Source organism: Cryptomeria japonica, chromosome 2 (genome assembly GCF_030272615.1).
Source record: "Cryptomeria japonica chromosome 2, Sugi_1.0, whole genome shotgun sequence".
Classification (NCBI taxonomy): Eukaryota; Viridiplantae; Streptophyta; class Pinopsida; order Cupressales; family Cupressaceae; genus Cryptomeria; species Cryptomeria japonica.
Window position 1 is genome coordinate 210,489,211 of NC_081406.1, and position 27,406 is coordinate 210,516,616.

At 37.8% G+C, this 27,406-nt stretch overlaps 1 protein-coding gene across 3 annotated transcripts in view; it reads left to right on the forward strand.

Moving 5' to 3' along the window:
* The window catches only part of LOC131074955 (isoamylase 1, chloroplastic), a 195,445-nt gene that overhangs the window by 144,917 nt on the left and 23,122 nt on the right, over positions 1 to 27,406 (forward strand). For all 3 annotated transcript variants that reach the window (XM_059216531.1, XM_059216530.1, XM_058011701.2), the window contains one exon: positions 17,064 to 17,156. In XM_059216531.1, coding sequence (XP_059072514.1) covers positions 17,064 to 17,156 — 93 coding nt within the window. The remainder of the gene's footprint in view (positions 1 to 17,063; positions 17,157 to 27,406) is intronic.

The following is a 27,406-nucleotide window of genomic DNA, read 5'->3' on the forward strand; positions in this document are numbered from 1 at the left end:
ATTAGAGCCAACTACATTTTTTTGCGAATTATTTTAAAAAAATTTGTAGTTTCTTTACTTGGAATTTATTTCCAGAAGTTGTTTTGAATCGATTTTTTTATGAAAAAATCATGGGTCTTTTACCTGAATTTTTTATTGTAGAAGTTTTTTTTCTTTTTCAATGATTTTTTTTGAGCAAAAAATCAAGGTGTTTTCGAAGTGCTTCCGACTACATGAGTTTTCTGCTCGCAACGAACTGGAGTAGTACAACTAGGGTTTTCATGGATTGTTTTGTGTAAAAATCGCATGTTTTCTTTATTGTGAAAATTTTATTTTTTCTTTGGCCTGCAAGATCGTGTGGGTATTTTTGTTGAAAAATTGCACCCTTTTTTGTAGAATCACGTATTTGGTCTGCTAAAAATTGCATGACAAGTGATTTGGCTTCTATGATGTGGCATTGTAAATGCCTTTTAAACTTTTGTTTTCAATTTTAGAGTTCGTAGGCCCAAGCAATGGCATGGCACAGTAGTGGAAGGGGAGTAAAGGTAATGAGTTGGAAGGGTGCGTGGCAAGAAAAGGGAATGGTAAGGAGAAGCCACGGGGGTAAGGTTGAAGAGAGGCGGGGGTAAGAGGGCATGGATGTGCAGTAGGATAAGTGATACGATGGGGTCATAAGGGGTAAAGGGATAAGGTAAGGATGAGGTGATAAGGGAGGTGTTGGGAGATGGGGAGTTATAAGGTATAAAGGATGCCGTAGCAAAGGAAGGGGGGTAGGTTGTAGGCTAGGATAGGATCGGGTTATGAAGGGTGGAAAGAAAGGTGGGTTAGGATAGGATCATGGTAGGAGATAGTAATGGAGTTGAAGGTGGGTAGTGGAAGGGTAGGCTAAGGGGAGTAAAGGGGTAAAGGGGGTGTGAGATATGGTTTAGAGGGTGTAAGAAATGGTAGTTGGGAGGTATAAGGGATGGAAGAAAGGGTAGGAAGTGGGGGTGAAGGTGGTAAGAAGGAAGTAAAGATGAAAGGAAGGGGTGTAGGGATGGGATGTTAGGAAGTGGAAGGATGAAAATAGTAGGAGATGGAAGGATAAAAGATGAAGAAATGTGGAAGGGATGAAAGATAGAAGATGGAAGGAGGAGAATGGGTGGAAGGTGAAAGATAAAGAAAGGTAGTGGAAGGAGATGGGAGTGAAAGGAAAGGGAGTTAGGTAGGAAGTAGAAGGTGAAGTGGAAGGATAGGAAGCAAAGATGGAAGGGGAGATTGAAGTGGGAACGATCAGAGTTTGGGTATCTACCGACAGTGTTGGGAGAAGCAAGTCGGAGGCTTAGGAAGGCAAAGGAATTGGGGACAATGCCTTGGTTGCTGATCTAGGAAATTTTCATGCCTTAGCCAAATTTAGCATTTCATTTCCTTTAAAGCAAGCAAAAGATGTAAAACATTCATTTTGTAAGCCTTGAAAACTAACTGATCTCACTTAATCTAGAGAGAGAGACTCGACTTGATTATATCTTGGCCACTTAAGATACACCTCTTCCAAATGAAAGGTTAATAGCTAAAAAATCTACAACTAACCTAGAAAGCAGTAAAAAGTGGGGGTCCCCATTTGCAATGGGGTGATGTGTGAAAACGTTACAACATCTAGCGTCACCTCGAATAAATGTTCTTGAACATTTCAAAGATAAAGTCCCAATCCATGTTTGGAACCTTCAGAAAATTCAACCCAACCTATCAAGAGACTAGGAAGCATACCCAAGGTGGAAGAAGAATCCCAAACCGGATCAAGGCACTTAGTCTTTGATTACCCATGTGTGTGCAAATGTATTCATTTTGTATCACAAGAACAATGTGACTCTTAGAATCCATCGTGAATAGCTATGTAGTTATCCAAACTTCATAAGCATCCTGAATAGAGCCTTTCTGCCAGCGAGCATCTATAGCCCCAATAAGGTTATCGCTGTAATCTCAAAAATATTGCTCCACTGCTCGTCGGACATTCATAGCCTCGATGGAGTTACTTGAGACAATCACTTTGATAGTTCATTTTTTTTAACTTCATTTCTTCTTTTCTCTTGATTTTCTCTTTTCTTTCTCATGATATTTCTTTCTTTTCTCGTTTTTCCCACACTGGGCTCGTAAGAAATGAAACTCACTTGGGTTTGAGAATTACGGTGGCGCTGAAGCTGAATTTTCGTTGTTTTTGTTTCTTCCTCTTGGCAACCAATTGCAATAATTTGAGGTGCATGGCATGATCTATTCCCCATACTACCTGTAGCAATAACATCATTTTGTGTGGCCTCTTCAACATGTGTAGCAACAACCACATCCTTTGAACATAAAGGAGCATCAATCTACATCCTATCCTCTAAAAATGAAACAAAAGTAGGTAAGACATCAAAAATATTTTCTTCTTCACCATTTTCATCATAGGTTGACTTATGTTCTGAATGATCAACATCACTAGCTGATCTAATGGGCTCCTCCATGTTGTCCTCACATTCTCGCTCAATACCCTGTTGTTGTAGATGATCTTCGAATTTCCTTTGCAGCAGGTCTAAACCTTGATCTTGTTGAGCATAAGGGAGCTCACAACTAGTAGACAACACCACCCCTCCTTGATGGGGAATCCAATCAGCTTTCCAGACAACAGGACCACCTTTGAAGAGTGAGATAGTGTTAGGGAAAGAAGATCGATTTGGTATGGGATGTTGCAAGGGGGGTTGTAGAGGGGAAAGCTCTTGTAAAACAACAACTTGAGCTACCTTGAAACTTGGGATTCTAAACCTAAGAGGTTTATTTGAAGGTATGGAAGGTTTCCCTTGCTTGAAGCTTGGGGTTTTAAGCTTGGGAAACCTAGGGGCAGAACCCTCCACCTGTATGAGTTGCATCTCTACAGTTGCTAATTGCTTAATTTCCTCCTTCCTAGTAGAAGCAAGTTGCCTTGCAAGGAAGTCCTCATGTTGTTGCCTTTGGGTTTCCATCTGTTGCTGTTGAAGTTGAGCTTGATAAGCAAGTTAACCTTGCAGTAAACTATACTCCTGCTCCCTCTAAATAGCTTGTAACTACTCTTGGAAGTTCAACATTATATCCTTTATACTGACATCTTCCAGGCTTTTCACATTTTGATGGGCATGCTGAGGAATCAAAATAGGCCTCTTGGGGTTGTTGATAAGCATGGTTAGTTTGCCAAGAAGACTGGACAGGGGTGGGAGGGTGGCAAGCATATTGGATGTGCTGACACCTTGTCGTGGTGAGGTTGCTTGGGATGAAACTAAGAGCATTCCTAGTTTGATATTGTTGATGAGAAGGCAAATAACCAATGAGCTCATGGGATGGATGGGGAAAGAAGGTATTTCCATGATATGTATTCATTATAAAGAATTTCCAAGAGGTAGAACTTGTTAAATGAAATGCTTAAAAGAGTAACCGAATCTACTCAACCAGAGACAAATAACATACCAACAGATTTGCCAAATTGGTAGAGCTGCCAAGTGCTTGAAAGATGCTTCTCCAAGGCTAAATACACTAAAGAACACACAAAATCTTCAGTTTGATCAAGGATATGCCCCACCGGGCGTGCCAGAAACTGCTGTCACAAAAGTTTGCACCCTTGCTGAGCTATCAATTCAACAACCTCGTGAAACATGGAAACAACCCCGAAGTGTGGGGCCTTGTGCAATGGGGCTGAATCTCCGAAGAAGGCTGACTTCCTTCTCAATCTAGGTGCAGGTGTGGAACCAACTCAAAACTCCAAATTCTACTTCTAAACCTATTCTAACAACTTGCAGAGGAAAAGGGAAGAAGGAAATGCTAAAATGAAAGGAGGTGATGCACCAAGATAAGAGATATTTCCCTCCCCATCCAGAAATGGCACAAAGAATCAATTGAAATACCCAAGAGATGCACAAACTTCAGCTGCGTGAATGACCTCAAACGCATGTGTGGAGGTTAGAATTTGCTGAGTGTCAAAAGGGGAGAAGGTTTCCCACAAGTCACACCCAAAAACAAGTGAACCCAACATTTATGTGAGAGAAAGCCACAAAACATACACTTACAATGAAGGTAAGAAAACATACACAACATACATAAATTGAAGGCAAGAATGATAATTTCAATTCATTCTTAGGCCAAATGGCCAAACTTACAGTTGCATAAATGCAAAAAAATATACAAATCTTCAAGATAAGTGAAAGATCAAAGATTAGCTCAAGCTAGTAGGGAGAGAACCCTTTACAATGAGGCTTAACAACCTATATATAGAAAAGTGGTCGCAGAGGAAAGACCAATGGTCAAGGAGGAGAAGTCTTGACCTTGACATGCACAAAGGAATGTCAATCAAGGAAGGTAGGGAAGTGCACAAATTTGACATGGTGTGCGTGCAAGCAACTTGGCCATACCTTTACAAGCCAATCCCAAGAAGAAAAGTACTTCTAGAAGGTGGATTGTTTGACATTCCAAAGTCAGAGCATGCAGACTTGACATGAAGGCCATCAAGCAACCATAAATAAGCATGGGCTTGGACTCCACTTGATGGCAATCTTGCAAAAAGCATTAAATGTGCCCTTGTAGCTCCTTGAATGAAAGTAGACAAGTCGTAGGAGTTGGTGGAGCATTAAGAGCCTTGAGTGTTGATCACGCTATTCGAAAGTGTCGGAAGTCGTCGCAAGTCGGACGTTAGGTTCTGTCGCAAGGGGAAAGGAGTCGGGAACTTGGGGGTTTTGGGATTCCGGGGTCATGAAGGAAAAGGTTTGGAACTTGGGGGTTCCCGAATTCCTGGGTCATGAAGAAAAAGGCTTGGAACCTAGGGGTTCTAGGATTCTGGGGTCATGAAGGGAAAGTCTTGGAACTTGGGGGTTTCGAGATTCCGGTGTCATGAAGGAAAAGGCTTGGAACTTGGGGGTTCCGGGATTTCAAGGTCAAGAAGGAAAAGGCTTGGAACCTGTGGGTTCAAGATTTCGACGTCATAAAGGAAAAGGCTTGAGAACTGGGAATTTCGGGATTCCGAAATTCTGGGTCCAAGGAAGAGAAATGCTTGGGAACTAGGAATTCCAGGGTTTCGGGTTCAAGGAAGAGAAAGGCTCAAGAACTGGGAATTCCGAGATTTCAAGATTTTTGGGTCAAGGAGGGAAAGGCTTGAGAACTGAGAATTCTAGGATTTCAGGGTCAAGGAGGGAAAGGCTTGAGAACTGGGAATTCCGGGATTCCCAGTTCAAGGAAGAGAAAGGCTTAAGAACTGGAAATTGTGAGATTCCGGGATTCTGAGTTCAAGGAAGAGAAAGGCTTGAGAACTGAGAATTCTGGGATTCCGGGTTCAAGGAAGAGAAAGGCTTGAGAACTGGGAATTCCGGGTTCAAGGAAGAGAAAGGCTTGAGAACATCCGCCTCTTGACAAGACAACACTTAAGATATCATGATTCCATTGGTTCTGTCCTTGATCAATTGGGGCAGTGTTGCTCCATGGAGCATATCTCTGATCGGTTCTCATTGATGGACCAAGGATGTCATAAAATGACAACAATTACCATGTGAAAGGCTGCTAATTTTGGTGATTAAAACAGGTCTTTTGCTGCTGTTAAAAGTTGGAAATCTGCCAATCAAAGAAACATTGATGAATTTCTTTTTCTGCACTCTAAAGATCGGAAACCTTTCAAGGCACGCCTTTCACTTCTGTAGCCACTTGATAAAGATCTTGGGTGCCTTATTTGGCATTATAACTATATGCCATTTGGCAAAGATCTTTGAAACTTTGCCACGTCGCTGCCCACTATGTTGTATTATCTCAACTAAGCCAATTTCTTGAAATCATTATGTGAACTAACAAACTGTGCCCTTGGATGATCAATCCATGGTACCACCACTTGTATGCTATGCCTTCCAGATGAATCATTACAAATTTTACTGCTTCTTCCCCATACATTTGGTTAAATGAAAAATTTGTATCTAACCTTTGAACCTAAGCACAAGTTGTACATATGTTTGATCCATCATAAGAAGGAATGGTCAACTTACTCAACCTGAGCTGCATGTTTCTGTAAGGCTGATTTGTGTATTGTTTTATTTCATTTTTTGTCCATTCCTTATCATCAGATTGTAGAAATTAGTGAGCAACATTTTTGCATGAAATGTTGGTCCAAGAGCTATGTATTCATCAAAGATAGTTGCAAAGTTGTCATCTTGGTTCTGTTGTTCCTCTTCTTTATAATTGTAATGTCCCCTACTGATTTCTGAGTACAATCTGTTTCCCATAAGGAAAAGACAATCAGAAAAAAAAGTGGACAACAAGCCAAGTCCATGTAATCTTAACAGTAAATGAATTAGCTAAAATAATAATTCCATATTTACATTATTACACAGCGGAAGTTGAAGTATTTGTTTGGTGATAATCCCTTTTTACTGTTCCAAATATAGGTGCCTGAATTTAGGAAAGGTAACATACTGAATCAGAAATGCAGATAAATACATAAATCAGTCTTGTGAACCCAGATCTATGAGCATACTGTTTCATAATATTTTTATCAGAATTGGATCAGACAGTGAATTAAGTTATTCGTATTATTTGTTCCCAATTTAGCATTAGTTTCCTTACGTTACCTTTAATTTTCCTTGAGAGACAGCAGATGGCAGGAGTGGTTCGTCATGCCAAACCCAAACCCAGGAGCGGTCACTTGCCCTCCTGGCCTACTGGTCCATCTTTACACAGTAGGTGGGGTATTTGGGTGGGCAATCGACCCTCCCACAGATCTACTGCTCTCTAAGATACTTTCAACAGGGTATGTTGTTATTATAATTTATTTCAGTAGAAAATTTTAATATTATCCCTTGTAAGTATATTAATTTAGTTTCCTCAGAGTTTTATCAGAGTTACAGAGAATTAGTTTCATTGAAATCACAATTAACACCCATTACTGGTCATAATTTATCTTATTAACATTATGCTTTCAGACTTATGCATGAATATTAAAACCTTGTACACAGAATTAGCATACATCGTTGTTAATAAACGATTTCATGTTTATTTGCATTCTGTTCATATGCAGTTAATAGTATCTGAAACAATAACTATCAGTGATTACGACACCCAATTGCATACGTATTAAGTTACAGCTTCTATACAAATTACAATCTTATCGTATTTGTTCCTATGCCGTTATCGGCTTTAGTGTTTAGCTTCACAAATTAAAGGTTTTGTTCAGTTCTGAGTATGAATCGCATACCTGAAAATGAAGCCCGTCACGTGGAATACACAGACCTGATTTTTGTGTTATCTCTTTAAATCTTTCTTTCCTGGAGTGATGCTTACAGTTTCCCTCTCTTTAAATATTTAATTTCATATTGTTCTCTTCTTTTTCATTCTGCTCTTCTTACTTTCCCGTGTCTATCGCTGGAGGAAGGTGGTCAGGTTATTTAATTTTCTTGACAAGCCACGACCCTTCCTAAAGGATATGACTCCCCCTTGAGTCGTGCCTTCTCTCATTTAAATTTGTCATTATTAAACACAGCCCGATGCATTAATAATATGATCGGTGATTTTGTAATAAACAAGTTTTGATAGAGGTAATGCTCAATATTAATAAATTGTGAATAATTCTATTAATAATAAAATGTGATTCACATATTACTAAATAATTTGTGTATAATAATTTTCAATATTAATTTGTGAATAATAATAATAATATTTAATGATTAAATATTAATAAATATTAATAATAATATTTAATAACTAAATATTAATAATTTCAAATAATCATTTGTTGATTATATTAATTTATAATAATAATTGTTTCATTTAGATTATAAATAACGATCAAGAAGGGGACATGACAATAATCTACTTTGTAATGTCCCCTTTTTGTAAATGCCCTAGTTTTTGCTCTTTTATCAGATCTGCTCTTATTCGATGCTTCTGTTTTTGGAATGGACTGTTGTATCTTACTGTGTGACAAACTCAGTCTATTCTGCTCCTTTTATCAGATCAGATTTTCCAATTGATTTTTCTCAAATCTGAAAGAAATCTTCACGAAATTCTGCCTTAGGACTGCTCCAAATATGTGTCTGATTTCTGCTCATGAATGTCTGAGATTTTCTGCTGATACGGTCTTCACATATTCTTAAATCTGTTCTTAGCCTCAAGCTTGCAATGTCCCTTTCCTGGATCGCCTTGTAATCGCAATGGTGTAGATGTTATTGGACAATCGCTTTGCTGTTTGTATGATTATTCTGGATCTCCTCTAATTTAGAATATGAGGGGGATATGACACACAGCCAATCGAACTTGCTGCATATTAATATCTTATCAAATATCCGTCTGAATCCCTTTTCATTCCCCTTGAATGCATGGGTGTCGTTCTCTTATACCCTGTCATCAGCTTGGAAGGTTATGTCTTCTCCCAAAGTGGTGACCGTTGATTATATGTCCTTTGACTCTAATAATAACTAAGGTAACCACACCTTTTTAGAGATTAATAACAACACTTGTCAATATCATTAGTAGACACTATTCTTATTACTTAAATAATTAATGAGATCGCATCTATGTATGATTTGTTCTGAGCTCAGTGAACTAAGTTAATATTTATGTTCATGTCTTATGGTTCGCTGTCTTGTTAGCCAGTGCTTCTCTCTAATGATCGCTGCCATGAGGGATTGAGAGCGATACAAATAGCAAACACTGATTTGTTATGAAAGACGATTTCCACTCATCCAGTTCGTTGTCGATCTGTAGACTTAGAGCTATGGTTAACGATCAAGAAAAGGAAATTGTGAGCAAGTCGACTTGGTGATGATAGGAGAACGCTTGAGAAGTTATATCCAAGGTAAGGAAAGGAGAAAGGAGGTGTGATATGTGCTCAAAGACAAATTTCGCTCCTGACCCTTCCAAAGGGTCCATAGCGAAATTCCCATAACCTCTATTTTGCTCCTTGTTATGACCAAGTTTTTTGACTTCTAAGGCATGGTTGGGAAGATTTTGATATGTTCTTGCCTTAGGAAGTGAACGAAAGCATTGAAAAGTGAGGATTTTGCCCAAGATTGGGAATTTCGCTCTTGACCCTTCCAAAGGGTTCAGAGCGAAATTCTCCATAAACCTCATTTTCTTCCTTGTTTAGGCCAATATTTTAGTTCCTTGGGCATATTTGGAAGTGGATTGACATGTTTTTGCCTTAGGAAGTGATTAGAAGTGAAGGAGTGAAGGATTTTGTCCTAGAATGTGAATTTCGCTCCTGACCCTTCCAAAGGGTCTAGAGCGAAATTCTTGAAAACACCTATTTTCCCCTTTGATAAGGTCAAATCCTTGGTTTCTATGGCGTGGTTGAAGGTGGATTGGTTTATATTGACTTTGCAATGGAGATTGGAGTTCAAGAGATGAAGAGTCAAGCCTAGAATGTGAATTTCGCTCCTGGCCCTTCCAAAGGGTCGAGAGTGAAATTCCTAAAAACTCTCTTTTTCTTCCAATTTTGTGTCAAGACAAGCATGGACCAAGGTGAATTAAGCTTGGAGATACCCCTAGGCATGCCTTTGAATGGCTTGTGACCACCAAATGTGAAGGAATTGAGCTAAAGCTTGAATTGAGCTCCTGACCCTTCCAAAGGGTCCATAGCGAAATCCTAAATAGGTCCTATCCCTAGCTGTGGTTTTGAGCGAATTTCTCCTTCCAAGCCATTTTGAGGTCAAACAAGTGCTGTCTTCGTGAGAGGGGGATCCAAAGTTGAGAGTCAAAGGAAATCAAGGTATGAAGAATGAATCTAGGTGAAGGAAAACAAGCAAATCTCAAATTTCGCTCTTAACCCTTCCAAAGGGTCCAAAGCGAAATTCTCAAAATCACCTAGTTTGCTCATGATTGAGACATGGATTCCTAGGCCTTGGTGGAGAGAAGACTAGTGTATGCTTGCCTTGGGAGGCATTTTTGAGTAGAGAAATGATAGAATTTGAGCCTAAGGAAGAATTTCGCTCCTGACCCTTCCAAAGGGTTCAGAGTGAAATCCTTAAAACCTCTATTTTTGCTCCAATTTTGCATCAAACCTACTGTTGATTGAGATTAGAAACATCTTTAGGCATGCATTTGAGCAAGTTGTGGTCACAAAATGTGAAGCTTTTGTCCTAAAATGCAAATTTCGCTTCTGACCCTTCCAAAGGGTCCAGAGCGAAATTCCTTATAGGTCCTGTCCTTGGCCAAGGTCCAAAGTGAAATCCTCTTTTTTGGCCTTTTTGGGGGTCAAATCAATGATGTCTTCATGAGAAAGCGATTCAATGGTCAAGTGAAGTGCAAGGCTAAAGCAATGTGATTTGAGCCAAGAATGCAAATTTCGCTCCTGACCCTTCCAAAGGGTCTAGAGCGAAATTCCTAGGAGGTCTAATATTTTGCCTAGGTCTTTGAGCAAAACCTATTCCTAGACAATTTTTGAGGCAAAAGGCTAGGCCTAAGATTATGAAATGATGAAATAAGGTCTAAATTGAGCAAAATAGCAAATTTCGCTCCTGACACTTCCAAAGGGTCCAGAGCGAAATTCTTCTAGGGCCTGTCCCTGGGGAGGATCTTGAGCGAATTTCATTCTAATGCCTTTTTGTTGGTGATTTAAGGTAGAAAATGCTATGTTAGAATGAATTTATTATGTGTCCTTAATCACCTTTTCGTTTGTTTTGCAGATGGAGAAGATCAGGCTAGGACAAGGACGACCTCTTCAAGTCTCATCATTATCAAGGACGTTCCAAATGCATAAAGGAGGACTCAAGGTGTTTCGAAGTGTTGGAAGACTTCAAGTGTTCGAGGAGTTGCAAGCCAGCCTCAAGACCTCATTTTACCACATGAAGAAACCACATGATGACGGAGAAGAATGACCTTACCAACACTTCAAGGCAAGGTATGCTACCGGAGAAAGAAGACTTGACAGTAACGAAGCCTCATCAAGCACATGAGAGTAAAAGAGGTACATTATTCATCACATCAAGGACAGAGGAGGATCAACCAAGACACAAACGTCAGACAAGGTGGCATCCCAGTCACAGCTCCTCTAGTCGGATTGGTCCACCTCAGCATTTCCAGATTCAATGTACCTGACTCATCGGAGACAACACAAACTTCGGTGTATCTACCCTTGCTTCCTATTGGTCCTCACTCCTGGAATGTAATATTCTCATTGGCTAAGGAAGTTTGTTATAACAAACCCTAATTAGGGTTTTTGCCTTGTAATCCTAGCCTTTGATTCTAAGTCAATCAGAGTCGTCAATCTGTAAAGGGCTCTCTATATAAAGCCCTGGCTCCTCATTTGTAAAGGGGTTAATAGTCATAGAATAGTTAGGAGTTAGCAAAAGAGCGATAGTCAATAATTAGTAGCTCAATAGTAGATAGCATTTTAGAGTAGAGTAGAAAGAGAAGGCAACGATTGTTGTCAAGACATTGTTGCAAAAGACATGTAAACTTCATTGAAGGAATGGTGAATTCTATGTGTCGATTCTACAATTTGCATGGTCTCTATACTTCTCAAATTTAATTTCATGTTATTAGATGAATGGAAGAAATTTGTAGGATCAATGGTGAAATTTGTATATCCATACTACTAGCAGTTTGTTGATTGGAAACTTGCCTTGTGTAGTCAACTGGAATCATTCAAGTTAAGCTTAACTTCAATTATTGCTTCTTCATTGATATGCATCAACTTGACGGTGTCTATGCTTGTAGCGGTGATTTGAACATCATAAAGCTATCCTTAGAAGATTGCACTAACCTTGTGGAGATGATCCTAGCATGTCAAAGCAAGACTTAGAGTTTCATCACAGGTCATCCATTTCTCCCTCATTCTTAGTGTTAGAATTAGATCCTTCTCCAACCCTTATCCTTTTTTCCTTTTTAAAAATCAAGGATCAGTAAAATCCCACATTCCAGTGATATCCAAAGCAAATCAGACTCTCAGGTCATCGAATGTATGCCCCTTGTGATTCCAACAAAATCACATCATACTGCAAGAGCTTATCCACAAGTAGAGAACCTACATACAAGAACCTTGGAGCTACTCCGATTGATCCTTCTGGGAGATCTTCAGCATTCGGGAAAGCTTTATTCAAGAGAGGATAAGATACCTCTAGGTATTTTATTTTGTGTTTGGTCGTGTACAAAAGCCACATCAACAGGACGTAGGGGCATTAATTGTTGGGAGTACGACGTCTTCTCATATCCCTCTCTTCCGCTTCCCTACGGCTCCATTCTTCGTACCGCTGCAGGATTTGCTGCCGACGACGTTCACGGTTGGTTTCTTACCGTCGGTCTTGAAGTTTAGTTAAGTTCTGTGGCAACAGCCTCAGGGGGCTCCCGAGCAGATCAAAGACATGTGTGCTGACCATGAGTTCACCCCGTATTGTGCCTTCAGGAACGACTCTCTCCTGAACCTCCCTCTGCATGTCCTGCACGACAAAAACCTCCCACAGGTCCACCAAGTCCTCTGTCAATTGATTCTCCCGGGCTTCCGCCTCAGACACTTCTTTGTGTGTATTGCTGTTAGTAACGATCAACTGCTGATCGAATGGTCAGCCCATTAGTGTCTACCGCCTGCCACCATATTGATATCTGGAATTCGAATTGGCAACGATGCCAAAATGTTTACTTCCTACGGTGAATTGTTCAAGTTCACGGAATGAACAGTAGATGCACACGGAACATCTAACCAGCAATTATAATTATGTTCAGAACATTAATTAAAGTAACAGTCACACGATATGGCAGAAAGATGTTTCTTTTTATTGCATTCCAAAAGCTAGTACATCAACAACATCCCCCCATAGCTCCCTTACATTGCACTATATAAGACATCCAGTGGTCAGCGAAGATGCCAACCGTGACAACTGCCGACTAACCCCTACGGGAACCAATGGCTGTCTTATTACACAAAAACATAACTTAGGCAAAACTATAAGTATTAGCCTAATTACCGCCTAACACTGCCCTTAGGAAAATGATGGATTTTAGCTTTAAACTCTGCACAATACTAAAATTTTGTATGGGTACAAAGAATTGAAAGAAAAAGAAACTTGGTTACAATTCCAAAATTTTAAATCTATTGTTAAATCATGCTCTTGTCAGTATCGATTTGAAGTGCACATAGCTGGTGTAAACCTGAATCCACTTTTATCATAACAACCATGCCATATATGCCATAGCATGGGAAATGAGTTAACTATTAATGTTATGCTCAGATAGGTCAATAAAGAACCCTGATACTTATATTGTTGTCAGAGGAGAAACACTACAGCCAAAACAAGCTAGAGGGCACTTAATTTGAATCCTAGGAGATATCAAGGGGACAACACTCTAAATTGTGGGAACCAAGACGTGTAGTAAAAGGAAGATATATTAATAATCAATCAGGCTAATAATACAAAATATAGTAGAATTGGAATAGAAAACTTTATTAAATTATGTGTTTTGTACATGGAATACTCTAGAGAGAGATGTATGGCCATCATCCACTAGTTGTGTATGTCCTAAATTGTCTAATATCTATCACATGTCATTTGGTGATAAAAATATGTATATATAATGTTACAAAGCTGCATGGGCTAAAAATTATTACAAAAGTTGAAATGGTCGAGCTTCCATTTGACTCTTTACATTTTGATGGTTAAGCTGAGTGACATCGATGTAATGGTCATATGGAGGGCAATGCTCCTTTGTGGATGAAGGAAGCAACACCATCAGCATTAGGTTGTATTATTTGTTGTTGATTCTAGCTTAGTGGTTTGGTTTATAGGTATTTGGAATCCTACCTAAGTCAATGAAAAATTCCATCTCTGATTTGTCCAGATTTTCTCACACCACTGCAAAATGTGTGTAGCCTTTGATGAAGTAAGATGAATTGATTATCTTGGAGATACCAGGGATCTCCAGGGCCTGTTCAGCAGTATTGTAGACCCTAAATCATGAGTTGACAGTATCATATACCATGGGAAGGGGTATAGGGGTCTCACTAAAGTCGTATTCAGAGACCCTACTGGTTCAACACCAATACATGTCACCAGTACAATCTTTTATCTTCTTCTGCCCCAGTTCATCTCCTTGACATATTTTTGCCTCTTTCCATAGACAGATATCAGCTTAACCCTGTCTGTGTTGGATCTATCTAATGATTTTTGTCTCTCACAGCCATTCAATAAGATCATCATAATCACAATTGGTGAATTAGGAAAGCAAAGAGATAAGTCAGAACTTCGTTAATGATCATGACAGCAGATTCAATTTTGTTTAGAGGAAAGGGACTGTCAATTTTTGGGAAGTGGTTCCCACAGGACAATATTGTTAAATTGGTCAAGATAAGTAATTCTTCATAGCTCCATGGATCTCTTGAACATGGAATGTCATCTCCTCTGCCATTTCACACAACTGCATTAACATGTAGGACCATCACTTCTGAGTTTTCAACTTTGGGTATTGTGGCAATAAGTAGATTTACTTTTTAGATTATCATGTCAGCATGTATTTGATGAGAGAAGAGGATTACAATTCATCATTTACAGAAGTCAGCCCCTTAATATGCTGGTTGCAATAATTTTACAGCTTTTAGCAAGAGAGTAACTCCTTGGAAAAGAGGAAAGGTGTTTCAACAACATGGAAATAGCTTGCGTAGAAATTTTCTATTATAGGTATCACCCTAATCAGGTAACGGATTGTTCTGCAGCTGCCCTCTCCAATGATTTTGTGGGAGTGCATTACAAATTTTCTTAGTAACTTTAGAGGCTCGTGTTTCTCATATTCTCAGGGAATGGGAATGTAATGTCCCTTTTTGGGAATATGTAATTTTGTATTTTTCTAATTACTGGAATATAGAATATCCATAGCAGAAAATTACCCAAGTCCAATGTCAATTATTCTTATCTTTACAACTGCACTATGGAAGTTAAAGTACCAACAACCCAGAATAAAATCACTGAATTTTCTCATTTGGTCAACAGTATTAATCAAGTACAACTGCTGTTATGAATAGGAGGGTGCACCATGCTGCTAAACAGATGTAGTTGTTGCAAATAGCACTACAACTAACTCAGCCAATGATCAACTAGAATAACACACTTCAAGGTTCTCAATTCTATTGTGAAAAGTACAACTGTTCTTCATTTACTATTATTGTTGAAACCAAGTCCTGAAATTGCTGATAATCAACCATGTAGTATGTAACTTGTATGATTTGGTCGACACAGTAACAATGATATCTTGCAGCTAATTCCAAACCCTAACTCTTCTGATAAACAGCCAACTCATTATGATAATTTACAGTAATATAAGATGAAGTTGTATGAAATGATATGAACAAAGAAAAATATCAACTATATAGAACGCATTCTCTACGATGTACCGGTAGTCTGAAGAAGATAAGTTTTGAAACAAATACGACAAATCAGAAATCCTTTGTAACAATGATTTCACTGGATAGTTAGAAAACTGAAAATATATGACATTATCCACTTATATTTTTAATATCAAATGCCCAAGAGTATGTCCAACGCCAACTTCTGTGGGCACCAAGTGTATGTCAGCTTCAAAGCTGCTGCTGATTGTATGTGTTTATATCCTGCCAACACCAACTCTAATATAAACTATCCACACAAATCTGGTATAAACTGTCAACACAGATCTGCTGTTTACAAATTGGCCTTTGTAAGATTATTGTTTGAATCACACAAACTGCTGATTGCCTTTGAACATTGAAAGTTGAAACTATGGAAATAAAATATATGACTGTAATAAATGATGTTGTACAGAGTATGATATTTGTACTGATCTGGAAATGCCTTTCAAACAGCCAATAAAATATATATATCTGAATTTCTGAAAAATATTAATCAATCCAAATTTCTATAAGTTGAAATCTTCAATAAATCATCACGACACTATAGCAAACTGAAATAACTTCACTTTATACGCCCTAATCTGATCCTTGAATTAAAACTCTTCAAATGAGGATGAGGGTTTTTGTCTCCAAATCCAACTCTGGATATCCAAGAGGGTTTTTGTCCTTGAATCCTCCACACTCCAAATCGGAAGGAATACTGAATGTCAATGAATAATTGGATGATTTTCTTTGAGTCTTGACCTCACTTTTGTAGGCGCTTTATTCAGGCCCTCTAAATTATTTTTTATTCATTTTTCTTTTTCACTCCAAGCATTTAAAAAGATGCTTTTAAATTACATCCAAAGGCCTCTTTTTGGATCGCATTTGAATAAAGGTTAAAAAACACTTTTTAAATATTACATAGGACCTAAAATAATATTTATTTTGCCCATTTGAAAATAAAGTGATTGGGCCCAATTTAAAATATTGTTATTTCTTCTAATTCTGTAAAAGAGGTTATGACAGAAGATGTTCTTTTTCTTGGTCTTTTAATGGGTCTTTATGAATTTTGAAGTTCTGTAATGATGGTGCCTGCTTTTCTTGGTTGCAACGGATTTACTTCTTGTAGTAGTCGAGCAACTACTGGATCAGTAATCCTGGGAAAGCATTCCCTAGAAAATTTCCATCAGAGGTGCCACCTAAATACAGACACTGTTCTGTCTTGCAACTGCCTTCTTCAATGGGCTTTGTGTGAGTATATTTATAATGCTCTTAGTGGCTCGTGTCTTGGAATTCTTAGGGAAGGGAAGTCTTTTTCTTCGTTGGCCTTTGAATGAATCTTTGGGATTTTTGAAGTTTTGTGATAATGACACCCTCCTATTTTCTCCTATTTTGGCTGCCTTGTAGCTTTAAGAATCCTTTTTCAGTTTATAATTTTAGTTTCCTTTTTTAATTCCCTTGTCCCAAGAAAGATGTGTCACCTTTATTTTCCAGGCCAGCTTGATTCAAATAAGGGTCCATGAAATTTATCATTAACTTGTCGATACCAAAAATTAGGGCTATAATATATAGTATTTATGCTTGCAGACATAAGCAATCGTTGATTATCTTTGATAATTGGTTAAAATTGTTATTCTTCCTAATTTCTATTATTTCGAGTTTATGAATTTGCCCAATTATATATGATGCATGCATATTATTAGACTAGAAAGAGTAACTGTGGAACCAATTTTTTGTCTGACATTTTTTTATTGACGTGCATTTATCATGATTTTGGCAGTATCGAGACATAACACGCCAGTTTATCAAGGGCACAGATGGACTTACAGGAGCTTTTGCCCAATGCCTTTGTGGGAGTCCACATTTATATCAGGTATAATTGTAAGGCAATGCTATGCTTTTCTATTTTTCCACTGGTTAACAGATCTAATGTATCATGTATATGGTTTCTCTTATCTGATTGCTTAGGACTTCTAGCATTTCCTCCATGGCAAGAATGCATGCAAGTACACAATGTGTTTGTGTGGATGCACATAAATAGAAAGTATAACAATGTGCTAAAAGTTAGAGAGTAATGTGAACAATAAATAAAACTGCATGCTACAACTAAGGACTAAATCAGGGGCAATGCAAAATATATGTTTAACACATCAAGGCATATGTAACTTGTATCAAAAACCAAATAGGAATCATCCAACAAGCAGCGGTCTTCTTTTTGCCTCTCAAATTCAGCAATCTCATTTGTTGTGGACATGCGGTCTTCATAGTCTAATTGCCATATGGATCAATTTCATCTAAGTCAATTAACTCATGATAGTGGTATCCACTTTTTTTGCATGAAGGTGAAGGTTTTATTGCACAAAGATGATGTCATTGCCTGACATCTATGCCAATCTGTTGTGTTTCTTTGTGTAAGTGGACTCAAAAACTCTAGTTGCTCCCACATTGTCATATCCCGTAAATAAACATTTGACATATGTCATAAAATATTAATTATTTTATATAAACTTCTCCGTTCAGTCATATAAATGATTAATATTTCATTTATAATGGTTAAAAGACATGTTTGTTTTTAATTACATGTGTTATGGTTTAACTATTACGGGATTTTAACTACTAAATTGGTGTTAATAAAGAATGGGCATCAACGATGTCCCTCATCGAAGGTTTATGAAAGGAAAATAAAGTCAGAAAGAAGGGATATGATCTTGTAAGACAGGATCCGAGTTTCAGTCACCTTTTGTCAGAGATACTAACCTATTGGTGGATTCGTGGCTGCGCAAGCTGTGGATTTGAGAAGTGTTGTTGTTGGTCGTGGAGCTTTACATTGGCGTCAGTTCCGGATAGACCCGATCGCAAATGCCAGTGTTCGAGGCGGGAAACTTCCATATTAACCCCAAACGTATACCAGTGTTTTATTTCCAAGCATGGTATCGGGTGTTTGCAGACAAACGGTGTCGGAAATTAATGAGGATGACTTCCGATGCAAAGTGGAGTGAAAGACAATCGCGGGGTAGCCGACAGACGCAGTGCGGAATTCTTTGACAAACATGGGGAAACCTACACCGATTACCGCCACAAACCTAGAGCCCCGATATTGGGAAAAGCCTCTAGTACGGGAGTTGCACCGACAACGCCAGAGTTCATGACGAAAGGAAGTCGCAAGATGATTGCAACACAGACATTTAATAATCAGTCTTTGACATTGTATTGTCACGGAACTACAGGTGCACAATAAAATCTATGAAATATTTAGATTTACAGTTTGAATGCAATGAAATGTTTATTTACATAGTGTTGAATGTTTACAATAAACTGCGTTACAATGCTATGTCATCAATAAGTATGCAAGAAGTTCTGAAAAGTATGAATTACATTGCTTAAAGAAATTCTTAAGCTTTACAAAAATCCAACCAGTTAAAAGTAATACTCGCTGCATATTCCGGAACATACAAACCGTCTTAAATAGGTATTTAATAGTGGTTCTCTGTATAACCTGATATGGAAACGTTTACTTTCAAAAAGTCCTAGTAAGGAATTTCACAGTGGTATCAGAGCTTTCTGTGTCCTGCCAGTCTTTAGTGTATTGAGACTTCATGAAAATTTACTGCACAATTGAGTATGCACCCGGGAAATTATAATTTCCGAAGTACTAGGGCCCGTCAAAACAGATTTCCAAACTCTCCTTTAGCGCAAAATAGTTCATCTATTCCTTTTGCAATTGAGGATAGCCATATAGAAACAGACGAGGAATTTATTTTTGAAACCAACATGGGAGACCTGGATAACAATAGGGATCTATTGGCTGCATTGATCAGAAGTCAGCAAGATATGTAGGATAATGTTACCAGAATGACCAACTTGATGACCCAGTTTATGGCTAATAATTTTAATCAGCACCAAAATAATAAAAGACAGAATAATCAACATCAAAATAATGGGGAAAACAATGGGGGTAGATATGAACAGTCAGTTAATAATCAGCCAGAAAGAACAGGAACAACTAGACCATTTATGCCTACATTTACTGCTAGAAACCAGCCACCTGAAAATGAACCTACAATAAGAGAAATACAGGAAGAAATACATTAAGACTGGTTAGGTTCCGGTGAAGAATTCAGATCATCAATGACATTTAGAGAATATTTAGATGTTAGAATGAAACATAGGCCAAGAGGACAACGAGGACATAACAGTGAATTACAAAGAAAAATTGGAAAAATGTCCATTCCATATTTTTATGGTTCAGGTAAGACAACTGCTTGGGCTTGGGTGCAAAAATTAGATACTTACTTCCAATTAAACCCTATGATGGAAGAAGAAGCAATTAAATATGCTGTGTTACATCTTGACGGTGTAGCACATGAATGGTGGCATCACGGACAAATAACCTTGGGTTATAATTTGATAGGTACTTATTTTGAGTTCACTGAGAAACTTATTGATAGATTTGATTCTAAAGATCCTGAATTACATCTTAAAGAATTGACTCAGCTTAAGCAAATTGGAACTGTTGAACAATATATTTCTGAATTTGAAAAATTGGCTGTCTTAGTGACTGAAATTTCAGAAAGACACAAGATTGTGATATTTATAGACGGATTGTCTGATTCACTCAAAGGGTGGGTTAAATCCTTAAACCCCCCTACTTTACAAACAGCTGTCAAAAGAGCAAGAGAATTGGAACCATCGTCAAAAGGTAAATCTTTTAACAAAGGACCACCCCCTAAACCGGAAAAGGACAAACAACCTTTCAACAAAGATGATTTCCCTAAAAACAGGCTAGATAAAGAGGAAAGAGAAGAACTCAGAAGGAAAAAAACTATGTTTCAATTGTAGGGAAGCATGGCAGCCTGGACACAGATGTTTAGGGAAGGGAAAAATTCATTATATTGAGGTTATGTCTAACAGTGAGGATGAAGAGAATGTTGATCCCAACATAGAACGAACACCTCCGAATAGTGAGTCAGAAATAGGTGCCAAACAAGGAGAAAGAATAATAGCATCCATGACAAGATCCCCACATTATTATATTTTCAGAGTTAGAGGAGTTTTGAATGGACAACGTGTAATTGTTATGCTTGATAGTGGTTCTACTCATAATTTTATAGATGCAACACTTGTGGAAAAACGTGGTTTGCAGACCGAAAAACATGAGGGATTTGATGTTAGAGTAGCAGGTGGAACTAATTTGGCTAGCACTCATAAAGTTCCTAAATTGAATATTACTCTTGGCAATTACACTGTTACTGATGATTTCTATGTGACTGATCTGGCTGACACTAATGTTGTCTTGGGCATACAGTGGATGGAAACATTAGATGAATATACACAGAGCTTTAAAAGAATGGAATTCTCTTTTAAAATTGATGATAAGAAGGTAGTCCTTCGTGGTATGTCTAACAGTGGCCCCAGGATTGTCAATGCGAAAAGAATGGAAGCTATTTTCAGACATGGAGATGTGGCATGTTCAGCACAATGTTTAATCTCCAACAAGGTATCAGGTTTTGAATCTAAATCTTATCAAGCTGATTTATTAATAGTATTAGATTCACATCATTTGGTTTTTAACGATATTCCCCCAAGAGTCCCACCTGACAGAGGTTTTGAACATACTATTGAATTAGAAGAAGGTGCTAAACCAGTGATTACTACTCCTTACAGACATCCTAAAACATTCAAGGATGAAATAGAAAAGGCAATTAAGGAGTTATTAGATATGGGACATATCAGACCTAGTTCTAGTCCTTTTGCTTCATCTGTAGTATTGGTCAAAAAGAAGGATGGAACTCTTCGGATGTGTATTGATTACAGAACTCTTAACAAAAAAAAATCAAAAACAGGTATCCAATTCCTCGAATTGACGAATTGTTAGATGAATTGCATGGTGCCATTTATTTTTCTAAAATTGATTTGAGATCAGGGTATCATTAGATTAAGTTAAGAGAACAAGACATTCATAAAACTGCTTTCCGTTGTCATTATGGTCATTATGAATTCCTGGTTATGCCGTTTGGTCTAACAAATGCTCCGGCAGCATTTCAGTCCTGTATGAATCATATTTTTAACAAACAGTTAAGGAAATTTCTGCTAGTATTCTTTGATGATATATTGATTTATAGCAAAACCTGGGAAGAGCATTTGAGACATATTGATATAGTCCTTGGTATTATGGAATCACAATCCTTGTATGCAAAGGCGTCTAAATGTGAATTTGGAATGACTGAAATTTTGTATTTAGGGCATATGATCAGTGCAACAGGAGTACAGGTTCATCAAGAAAAGATAAGAGCCATTTTGGATTGGCCACCACCACGGAACCTTACAGAATTAAGGGGATTCTTTGGTTTATGCAATTATTATAGGAGATTTGTTAAAGGATTCTCACAGCTTGGGGCACCCTTGATAGATCTTACCAAAAAGGGGGTATTCCGATGGACTGAGGAAGCTCAACAGGTATTTGAGAAACTTAAAGAGGTAATGAGTTCTTGTCCAGTACTTGTTCTTCTAGATTTTAATCAGCGTTTTGTGTTGGAATGTGATGCTTCTGGTGATGGAATAGGGGCAGTTTTAATGCAAAACAAACATCCTATAGTTTATGAAAGCAGGAAACTTAATAAACTTGAGAAATTATATTCTATCTATGATAAAGAAATGTTGGCAATCATGCATGCATTGACAAAATTTAGACAGTATTTGGTTGGTAGCAGATTTGTGGTGAAAACTGACCATAACAGTTTGAGATATTTCTTGGGGCAAAAAGATTTAAATGACAGGCAACAGAAGTGGATTAGTAAAATTCAAGCTTATGACTTTGAGATTGAATATGTAAAAGGTAAAAATAATGTTGTTGCTGATGCTTTATCTAGAAGGCTTGAAATCAATGCGTTATCTGTTGTTACAGCTGATTGGAAATCTTTATTGCTGATTGAGTATTCAAAGGATTCTTTTGCATGTGATTTGCTAGATGGTAATATATAGGATGATAAATATAAAATTGTTAATGATGTTATTTATTACAAGGACAGGATTTATTTAACTCCAGGATCAAAGTTAAAAGAAAAAATTCTCCAATGTATGCATGATATTCCTCTAGCAGGGCATCCTGGATACTTCAAAACGTATCGTCAGGTAAGAGAAAGGTTCACTTGGAAAGGCTTAAAAAACGATGTCCTACGCTATGTCAAGGAATGCACCACCTGCCAGCAAAATAAAGCAGAACAAACGTATCCTGCCGGGTTACTACAGCCACTACCTATATCAGATCAGAAATGAGAAAGTATATCCATGGATTTCATCACAGGTTTACCGAAATCCCAAGGTAAAGATTGTATATTTGTTGTGGTTGATAGATTAACTAAATTTGCACACTTCTTTTCTATCGCTACAAAATTTACAGCAGTTCAGATTGCAGAGTTATTCTTTAGAGAGGTTTTCCGATTACATGGTTTACCAAAGACTATAATCAGTGATAGAGATAGCAGATTTTTGAGCATATTTTGGGGGGAGCTTTTCAGATTGACAGGTACAGAGTTGAATCATAGCAACAGTTATCATCTGCAAACAGATGGGCAGATAGAAATAGTGAACAAGTGGATTGAAGGTTATCTTCATAACTATGTAGCTGGTCATCAGAAGGCTTGGGTTCGTTGGTTATATTTGGGTGAATATTTTTATAATACTACCTTTCATATGCCAATTGGTATGTCTCCTTTCAAAGCATTATATGGCTATGATGTACTTTCTGTTCTTGACCTTGCTTTTGAACAGAGCAATGTACCTAGAACTCGTGATTGGCTTCAAGAAAACCAAGAAATTTTGTTAGCTCTTAAGGAGAATTTGCAATGTGCTCAGAATCAACAAAAACTTTATGCAGATAAAAAGCGAATTGAACGCCATTTCGAAGTGGGAGACTTGGTATTTCTCAGGTTGCAACCTTATCGGCAATCTTCTCTCAAACGTAGTGGGTCTCAAAAATTAAATCCTCAGTTTTATGGTCCATATCGGGTAGTCCGAAAGGTTGGTGCTGTAGCCTATGAACTCGATCTACCAGTGAATAGCAAGATACACAATGTATTTCATGTATCATCTCAAGAAAGCTTTGGGCCAGCAGGTATTAGTTTTCGAAGATTTACCTCCTCTGAATGATGAAGGGAAGCTTGAAATGATTCTAGAAGTAATTTTGGAGACTCGCGACAGGCATTTGCGGAATAGGACAATCAGGGAATATCTCATTAAATGATAGAATTTACCATTAGATGATGCTACTTGGGAAAATGAGTAGGTGCTTCAACATCCAGAGCTACAATTGCTTGTGGGCAAGCAACATTTGGGCAGGGGCGACTGCCATATCCCCTAAATAAACATTTGACATATGTTATAAAATATTAATTATTTTATATGAACTTCCCTGTTCAGTCATATAAATGATTAATATTTCATTTATAATGGTTAAAAGACATGTTTGTTTTTAATTACATGTGTTATGGTTTAACTATTACGGGATTTTAACTACCAAATTGGTGTTAATAAAGAATGGGCATCAACAATGTCCCTCATCGAAGGTTTATGAAAGGAAAATAAAGTCAGAAAGAAGAGATACAATCCTGTAAGACAGGATCCAAGTTTCAGTCACCTTTCGTCAGAGATACTGACCTATTGGTGGATTCGTGGCTGCGCAAGCCGTGGATTTGAGAAGGGTGGTTGTTGGTCGCGGAGCTTTACATTGGCGTCAGTTTTGGATAGACCCGATCGCAAATGCCAGTGTTCGAGGTGGGATACTTCCGTATTAACCCCAAACGCAGTGCTAGTGTGTTATTTCCAAGCATGGCATCGGGTGTCTGCAGACAAATGGTGTTGGAAATTAACGAGGACGACTTCCAATGCAGAGTGGAGTGAAAGACAATTGCGGGGTAGCCGACAGACATAGTGCGGAAGTCTTTGACAAACACGGGGAAACCTATACCGATTACTGCCACAAACCTAGAGCCCCGATATCGGGAAAAGCCTCTACTACCAGGAGTTGCACTGACAACGCCAGAGTTCGTGACGGAAGGAAGTTGCAAGATGATTGCAACACAGGCATTTAATAATCAGTCTTTGACATTGTATTGTCACGGAACTACAGGTGCACAATAAAATCTATGAAATATTTAGATTTACAGTTTGAATGCAATGAAATGTTTATTTACATAGTGTTGAATGTTTACAATAAACTGCGTTATAATGCTATGTGATCAATAAGTATGCAAGAAGTTCTGAAAAGTATGAATTACATTGCTTAAAGAAATTCTGAAGCTTTACAAAAATCCAACCAGTTAAAAGTAATACTCGCTGCATATTCCAGAACATACAAACTGTCTTAAATAAGTATTTAACAGTGGTTCTCTGTATAACCTGAAATGGAAACGTTTATTTTCAAAAAGTCCTAGTAAGGAATTTTACACACATCCATAAGCTTTACAAGGTTTGGAAAAAATCCAAGGGCTAGGTTTTGAAGATTTTGGGTTTTCTGCCCAAATCTTCTCACCAAGTAGTTGCAAAGAAGGCATTCACAAGTAAAGAATAGTTTCACATATCAAATATTTAAATTTCAGAAGTGAAGTGAAGATGAGATTGATATTTTTTGTTATATTTTTCGTGGGTGGTTCACAATGCATCTCCCTTGAACATGCCTGTATATTCACATCTCCTCCATAATCAAGTCCTGGAATTGAACCTCATGTGACATCCTCATAATGCATGTTATGGACCCTCCATAACCTGCCCATCAACATCTCTAAAGTCCTCTGAGGGAAAAAAATGGGGTTGAGGTAGTACCTGGCCTCATGAATGGGTTGGTGGAGTTGATTGTTTTGCCTCTGATTGGCGACATTTCAAATGGGTTTAGATTTTGTTTTTTCTCCCTTGCAACAGTTTGGATGGCTCCTTGGTGTTGTCCATGGCCTCATAAGTGTAAGCTATTAGGTTTTTTTCCCAATCCACCAAGCACAAAGTCTTGAATAAAGGATTCAACATTTAAACATAAATTAAATCGCAATTAGAAATGAAACTTTAAAATATCTTGTAATTAGGACTTAGAAAAGTGAAATTGAAGGATACATTTAAAGTTTTAAGTAGAAGTTTGAAGTTACCTTGATGATTTTATTATAGTCCTCTTTGGAAAGACATCACAAAAAGATTGTCTTTGTGACTCTTTGACCACTTGCCTTCTTTGAAGAAGAAGAATCCTTATCCAACCATTGTTGGCTCACAAACATTTGCTTCAAAGTTATTAACATATTAGTTATTACAAATGTTTTGAAAGGTGATGAAGTTGCAAAATGTGTTGCACCATCTCACACAAGCTCTTACCCTTTGGTGTGATATTTCATCAAGCTAAGTTGCTAAGGGTGACTGTATATGTATTTAGTGATGTTCCTAATGTTTTATACTATGTGTAAGAGGGCAACACCGTTTGGAACCATTGCACCTGTTTCACCACTGCCAATTAGTCAAACTTTGCTAGTGTCTGAACATGCAGAGTTTATTTGCAGTTGTGTGTTCTTTGTTTTCTGCATTTGGAATGGAAATGTGTTCACAACAATAATGCCTTTTCTTATTTTCAGACTCAGATTAATTACAGGGATTGTAAATTAATTGTATCCATTCACTAAAATATCATATATATGAACCATTGATACCAGAAACAATATGTAGATATAAACCCTTGAATGATTATTGACTGATATACGATAATGATTTCTACAGTTCGATAGAAAGATCAGTCCATAAATGCATATATAATATTTCTGACCTGTGTATTAGAAATACATTAGCTTATGACAGCAATATCTTCTTGTTAAGACGTGAACTGCTCTAATCCATGCACCCAAGGAACCGTCCAACTTCCAGCAGCAACAAGGCATTCAGATTTAAACTACTTCAGACACACAACTCACTGTAATACTTGGTGATGCTCCCATGACTTGGCAAAACTTCCAGTTCAGCTCCAGCAATGTGACAAGGTTCATATCCCCTTAAATACTTAATGCCCAGCAGTGATTAGCGATAGGAATAATCAGTACAGAGGTAGAACCATTGGCATATAACATTTTTATCCTAACATCTAGGTATATAGCTTATTCACTGTCCACTGTATTCTTCAGTTTGCATTAGATTGTAGTCTCATGGTGCTCATTCTAACACACACGACCAGCAGATGTAACTGCCATAGCAGTAAAGAGTTGACGAGATTGGATTCCTATTTCCACATGAGCAAAAACCAAGGTTGCCAAAAGATCGATACTTGTACTGGCATGAAAGACTGGTACTGGTACTGGGTACAAATATTTTCAAAATAGGAGACGGGTACTTGGAGATGCCATTTTTTAATATAATTTAATAAGTGTTAGAAAACATCATGACATAGAAGTTTCTAAACAGGAACAGTGGTGAAGTTTAACATTAACTTTAAAGTTTAAATACACAAATGTCAAATGTCAAATGTCATTGTGTCAGAGTTCACTAATCACACTACATTTTTGATAATAGATTATCATTACACATTGAAATTCATAAATCTTGATAGTTTGATAGGTTGATATGCAAACAGAAACAAAAATCAGAAATCTATCATCTACACTTCTACGTTTTGATCATCCATATCAAGGTCCTCAACTATGATGCTCTCTAGATACTCATCACTCTCAAACTCAAGTTCCGTTGATGGTAGTAGAATTGGGGGTAAATCATAAAGGCTATCTGCTTCAACCACTACATCCACCATGGTTGCAACTTCTCCATCTAGATACTCATCACTCTCAAACTCAGGTTCCTTTGATGGAAGTAGAACAGGGGCTAAATCATTAAGGCCATCTGCTTCATCCACCATGCTTGCAACTGCTCCATCGGGTGAAATTTGGTCCCATTTTGTTAAAGGACTCTCCATGTACCCTGGATCCACACGAGGGAGAAGACGAAGTAAGCTATGAATGTACACTAGGTTCTCTGCTTTCTTTGGTGAATGAATAAAACCATAAGCACTCCAATTTGTCTCACAAGATGAAGAGCTGGCTACTTGTGAGAGCAATCTTATTGCAAATGATTGCAATTCAAGGGTTTCACCTCTATGGTTCCACCGCC